Source organism: Palaemon carinicauda, chromosome 3 (genome assembly GCF_036898095.1).
Source record: "Palaemon carinicauda isolate YSFRI2023 chromosome 3, ASM3689809v2, whole genome shotgun sequence".
Lineage (NCBI taxonomy): Eukaryota > Metazoa > Arthropoda > Malacostraca > Decapoda > Palaemonidae > Palaemon > Palaemon carinicauda.
Genome location: NC_090727.1, coordinates 41,667,396 through 41,674,062, shown reverse-complemented (window position 1 = coordinate 41,674,062; position 6,667 = coordinate 41,667,396). Strand labels below are relative to the sequence as shown.

The window sequence follows — 6,667 nt, the reverse complement described above, 5'->3', positions numbered from 1 at the left end:
AGAGTGGCTATATTACATATGATCAGCGCCCAGGCGTCCACTCCACACAAGCTAGGACCAAGGAGGGCCAGGCGATTGCTGCCGATGTCTCAGTAGATAGATCTATGGGTTCCCCCAACTGACCCTTCCCCAACCTTGGCTCTCAAGGACGATGAGGTTGCAGCGACCAAAGGAACTTACGAGTTTGAGCAGGACTCGAACTCCAGTTTGGCAATCACCAGGTATTAGTTGAAATAACAGATTCATACATAGGCCTATTAGATTGTCATTTTTGCGCCCCCCCCCCCTAAATGTATTGGGTTTAGGGCTATGGTTTAACCCTCTCCAGAACACGTTACTTCCCGATTCCATAGTGTCTTACTTTTAGCAGGGGATGGAATAGAAGACGATGGTTTTACGAACTAGGAAAATTTGCGGCTATAAACTGGCATAGAAAGACCATGAATAGAGCTTAACAGACGCCAGTGGAAGGACATGTGCGAGGCCTTTGTTCTGCAGTGGACCAGCAACGGCTGAGAGAGAGAGAGAGAGAGAGAGAGAGAGAGAGAGAGAGAGAGAGAGAGAGAGAGAGAGAGAGAGAGAGAGTAATGAAATTTTGAAGACGCCAATCCAATAAACTTAATGACATATATATATATATATATATATATGTATATATATATATATATATATATATATATATTATATATATATATATATATACATAAACTTTAATGACATATATATATATATATATATATATATATATGCCATTAAACTTTATTGGTTTGGCGTCTTCAAAATTATATCGTACGTCTGGTAGCGTTGAATGGCAGCAACGTCAGCTTGCCTGAGTTGCACCTATTCGGCAATGAAATTTCATTACTCTCTCTCTCTCTCTCTCCGGTCATTAGAATAGGAAAAAATTACCACAAATGGAGTCAAAATGAAAGAAGAATAAAGGAATGGAAATCTTGGGAGAGAACAAATCGTTTCGGCGTAAAATTCCTCCTGTTTTCCGCCTTCGAAGATTTCTACCAACCAGAGACATTTGAGATGGCCCCTCTCTCTCTCTCTCTCTCTCTCTCTCTCTCTCTCTCTCTCCTCTCTCTCTCTCTCTCTCTCTCCGGTCATTAGAATAGGAAAGAATTCTCACAAATGGAGTCAAAATGTGAACGAAGAATAAAGAAATCGGAATCTTGGAAGAGAACAAAATCGTCTTCAGCCTAAGATTTCCCCCCCTTTTCCGCCTTTGAAGACACTGAATATTTCGATCGACCAGAGAAATTTTGGATTCCTTATTCTTCGAATATTTCCATAATTGTTAACAAGAATGCAAAGAAATTTTATAAGGAACAAGAACATTACATTCTCGGAGTGAACGCAGACGAAAGACGAAAGAAGGAGACTTCCAGAATGAGCTCCAGAGGGCTAGATTTTCCTCAGAGGCTGAAGCGAAATGTTACGATTCATACTGAAAGAAAACTTTCATAAATCTTTCCTTTAGTTATCGTCGTTCTTTTTTTAATTCCTTTCTGCATTTTTTATCTTGCGGATATTTCTCTCTCTCTCTCTCTCTCTCTCTCTCTCTCTCTCTCTCTCTCTCTCTCTCTCTCTCTCTCTCTCTCTCTTCTAACCTGAAGACATATTGACTCTGGCACTCAGTCTGAAGTCAAAAAAGTATTTGCTGGAGCTCGATTCGCTGTTTTTTTTTATATTTAATGCTAGTTGGGGTGCCAAGATCGTTAGTATTAACTATGGCTATAAGATCTAATATTTTTGTAAATAGTTTGTTATTGTTGGCTGCTACAAAGAAATTAGGCAGCTTTATCTGTTACAATAAATCTATTGAAGAGAACTCAGTAGAAGGACTATTGAAAATGAAACATCTCGGGAAAAGGACGATCGACAAATTGATCGAGCCCGTAGAAATCTGCCTAAGACAAAGCTTAGGGTTTATTCACTCGAGGACTTGTTGCCCTTCGTAGGCAGGGTAATAAAACGGGGTGAATTCGGAGACGTCTATGAACTTGTCGGCAAATATTCGGATTTCTGCCTCAAAGAGAATAGGATATGCCTTGACGTCGAGGTTGAGAATCTCCTTCGATTCCAGCATCTTGCTGTTCCCAAAGTCATGGGACTCGTGAAGGAATGGGAGGTGATCATCGTGTCACGTCACCAAATGACCCTGTGGGACTGGGCAAGGATCATGCGACCGACCAAGGAGCAGGTCCTTCGGGTCTTGATAGCACTGGTTGGAATTCTGCAGGATTTCCACGCCGAAGGCTACTGCCACAATTACGTCCACCCGGAAAACGTTATGATCGATTTAGCTACCGGAGGACGAGCTTCAAAGGTAAGTGTGATGGACTTGGATCTCATGAGGGAGATCGGTGTCAACCCTTTCCAAAGACCCATAGTTCAGACCAGCCAGAGTTCGGGTGCGAACACCAAATACTGTAAGTGTTTCGCGTCCAAGATCCTTGCGGGGGAGGGAGGCACCCCGCAGACAGATGCCCTAAGCATGGCTCTCACCATCGGGTTTTTAGTTTCTAATGGGGTGCTTACGGTGAGATCCCCCTTCAGGAAACTCCTGGACTGGTTTGCAGGTTGCTATGGAAACGAAAGCGGTTGCTCCATGGACACTCTGCTCATCGGGTTAAACAAGGAATTTGACAATTACTCCATCAGCGAAATGGAAGAGTGGGTGGAGTGGGTGGTTGATCAGAAAGAAATATCGTCACTGGAAAATTCCACCTCAAATGGCAATGATGATGAAGAGGAGGGGAGAAAGGATTGCCAGCAAAATGACCTCGTAATGGATGTTTATGCTTACCAACAAAAGCTCGGGGAAATAAATGACAAAATGTCAAATCTAGACCACGACCTTCTTCAGAGGGACCAAGAGCTGGCGTCTTTCAGGCAGCAAGCTGACCAAGACAAACGCAAGAACGATGAACTGAGGAACATGAATCTATCCCCGGAGAGGAAATTTCAGGAAGTCAAGGAAGAAAACGATTCTCTGAGGAAGGAAGTAAATAGACTAGGGGAGTCTCAACTACAGAGAAAAGAAGATAAGCTCAGCACACAGGGTTTCCAAGATAAACGAAAAGCTGATCTTGAAGGAAAACCTCAGGACGAGAGAAAGCATCTTAGGAGGAAGCAAAAGAAGTGGCCTTAATAAGGATTAGACAAATAGCACAAGATGAAATCTCACAAGAAAAAAGTGACAGAGTATATGTTCCTGTTCAACTAAGGGAAGAGGCTCTGAAAGAGGAGAAAACAGAAAAGAAACAGAAGGTTAACGTTGAAGAAATAGAGGAAGGAATCGTAAAGAGGCGTATTGAATATTTTGAAAATATCATACAAGAAAACATAAAGGAAGAAGGCGAACTTCGTGGACAATCTCCAGACTTTGGAGAAAATCTTAATAGGAAGGCCAAGAATATTGCTTTGGCAAGGATAACACAAATAAGAGAAAAGGAATTATTAGAACAAAATGAAAACGTTTGGAAAAGTTACAACATTGAAAAGGAACTTAAAGACTACCAAGAAGCAAATAGCCTAAGAACAGATGGAGATTCTGCTAGTAAAGGTGATGATTATGAAGAAACCAGGATGGTAAATGTAATGGGAGAGAAACAAAAAGCTGATCTTGAAAGAAAACATCAGGACGAGAGAAAGCATCTTAGGAGGGAAGCAAAAGAAGTGGCCTTGATAAGGATTAGACAAATTGCACGGGATGAAATCTCACAAGAAAAAAATGACAAAGTATATGTTCCTGTTCAACTAAGGGAAGAGGCTTTGAAAGAGGGGAAAACAGAAAATAAACAGAAGGTTAACTTGGAGGAAATAGAGGAAGGAATCGTAAAGAGGCGTATCGAATATTTTGAAAATATCATACGAGGAAACATAAAGGTAGAAGGCGAACTTCATGGACAATCTCCATACATTAGAGAAAATCTTAATAGGAAGGCCGAGAATAATGCTTTGGCAAGGATAACACGAATAATACAAGATGAATTATTAGAACAAAATGAAAATGTCTGGAAAAGTGAGAACACTGAAAAGGAATTTAAAGACTACCAAGAAGCAAATAGCCTAAGAACATATGGAGATTCTGCAAGTAAAGAGGGACAAATAGCTATTCTCAAAGAAAACATGGAATGTCTAGAGATACAAAATATGGAAACATATGCTGTAGCACAAAGAGTTGAAGAAGAGAAAGAAAAGCTTAAAGAAGAGTTAATGAGAGAGGAGAGACTAAGAAAAGAAAAAGAGGGACAATTAGCTATTCTCATAGAAAACATGGAAAGTCTGCAGATACAAAATTTGCAGGAGGTAGAAACAATCAAAAGAGAAATAGAAAATCGGCTAAATCTCGTGACGGAAGAAGCGAAAATTCTCAAGCACGGAAAAGAGGAGATGGAAATTAAGATAGATTGGCTTGAAATATTGGCAATGGAAATTGATCATATAGTGAAACGTCAAAAGAGAGAACTTCTAAGGAGAGAGGAAGAGAGCAAAAGGCTTGATAAAGAGCTAATAGAGGAAAGAAGAATAAGAAAAGAGACAGAAAGTGAAGTGCAAAGTCTGAAGAAGGAAATAAAAAGTCTAAAGCAGAGACTTTTGGCAAAGACTGGACAGATTGGTGATACTCATAAGGTAGTTATGGAAATGGCGGATTTGATGAATCAGTTGAAAGAGGAAGTCAATGGCGACGACTAAAAAGTGAAAGGCAAAACTAGAAAAAAAAAGAAAATATAAAAAAAAAAATTAAAAAAAAAATCCAAAAGAAATATAGAAACTAAAAAAATCCCCAAAAAATATAAAAACAAAAAACATAAAAAAAATTGAAAACTCCAAGAGAAGAAGAAGAAGAAGAAGAAGAAGAAGAAGAAGAAGAAGAAGAAGAAGAAGAAGATGGTATCAGAGAAAAAACAAGATGGCGGCTGTTCCCAATATATTTTAGATACCTAAAGAATATACTACAAGATGGACTTATCAGATGGAAGAATTCTGACTTGTTTTAATATGCTTTGTTCTTTGATAAAGATTCACCTGTACTGTTTCTTTGTCAGGTGAACAAATGTAGAAAAAACAAGTCTGACTTCTTCTATTATGTTGTTCTCTGTGAACAAGATTCCCTTAAGGTACATAGAAATAGAAAATATATATAAAAATATATATAGAAAAACTAAAAAATCCCCCCCAAAAGAATATGGCACCAGAAAAAACAAGATGGCGTCTGTTCCCAGTCTATTCTAGATACCTAAAGGATATTCTACAAGATGGACTCAGTAGATGGAAGAAGTCTGACTTGCTCTAGTAAGCTTTGATCCTTGATAAAGATTCACCTGTACTGTTTCTTTGTCAGGTGAATAAATGTAGAACAAACAAGTCTGACTTCTTTTATTATACTGTGCTCTATGAACAAGATTCCCTGAAGGTACATAGAAATAGAAAATCTATATAAAAGATATATATATATATATATATATATATATATATATATATATATATATATATATATATACATATGTATATATGTATATATATATATATATATATACATATGTATATATGTATATATATTTATATATATATATATATATATATATATATATATATTTATATATATATATATATATTTATATATATATATATATATATATACATATATAAACATATACAGTATATACATACGTATATATATATATATATATATATATATATATATATATATATATATATATATATATAAACATATACAGTATATACATACATATATATATATATATATATATGTATGTGTGTGTGTATATGTATATATATGTGTGTATACAAATATATATTTATATATATATATATATATATATATATATATATATATGTATATATATATATGCATCTACATCACAGTACATATATCTATCTATCTATTTTTCTATCTATATATATACATGTATATATATATATATATATATATATATATATATATATATATATATATATATATATATATATATATATATATAATAAAAATTACTAACACTTGTGATTATAATCAATGTAAATATCAACCACAATGGCATTTAATACCGATTTCTGCCTTGGGAATATATATCCACTGGAATTCATTTATGATAATGGCTTCTAGCTGTCCCGAGATTCGAACCCCTGCCACTCAGCTGAATCCATACCTGCAAGGATATAAGTCTATGACAAGTCACCGTACATATTCCTGTCGAATTCAGGAATAGGTAAAACCAGAAATAGGATATCCCTTGAAGGAGGTGGGAAAAAAATAGGAGAAAAAATATATAAAAGGAGAAACATCCTAAAAGAAAGCAATGTGATAGAACATATCGTGAAAGGATCAAGAAAGTTTGAATATATCTTAATGATAGATAAATCAATAAGAAAGACTGAAAAATATCTTAGGAAATAAAATAAAAGGGTAAACATTCTGAAAAAAAAGCAATAGTGATAGATGATATCTTGAAAGAATCAAGAAACTGTGAATATACCTTAATGGTAGATAAAACAATAAAAAAAGACTGAAACATATCCTAGAAAAAATTAAAAGGAGTAACATCCTGAAAGAAAGTAATAGTGACAGAGGATATCTTGAAACAAGCAAGAGAGATGATAAATGCCTTTAGAAAAGACAAAAAAAATAGTTGAA

The 6,667-nt window shown here is 35.6% G+C and overlaps 1 protein-coding gene across 1 annotated transcript; it reads left to right on the top strand.

Annotated features, from left to right (window-relative positions):
* Positions 1–2,113: 2,113 nt before the first annotated feature.
* On the top strand, positions 2,114–4,707 carry LOC137631556 (trichohyalin-like). Its single transcript, XM_068363366.1, has 3 exons — positions 2,114–3,150; positions 3,237–4,179; positions 4,318–4,707. The coding sequence occupies exons 1-3, from the start codon at positions 2,114–2,116 to the stop codon at positions 4,705–4,707; spliced, it is 2,370 nt and encodes a 789-aa protein (XP_068219467.1).
* Positions 4,708–6,667: the final 1,960 nt, after the last annotated feature.

Bases quoted from the DNA above. Each gene is read 5' to 3' on its own strand.
- LOC137631556 (XM_068363366.1), top strand. From the start codon at position 2,114: ATGGGACTCGTGAAGGAATGGGAGGTGATCATCGTGTCACGTCACCAA. The intron at 3,151-3,236 runs GTGGCCTTAATA...TGTTCAACTAAG, and splicing joins CTTAGGAGGAAGCAAAAGAA to GGAAGAGGCTCTGAAAGAGG. The intron at 4,180-4,317 runs GTAGCACAAAGA...CAAAATTTGCAG, and splicing joins AAAATATGGAAACATATGCT to GAGGTAGAAACAATCAAAAG.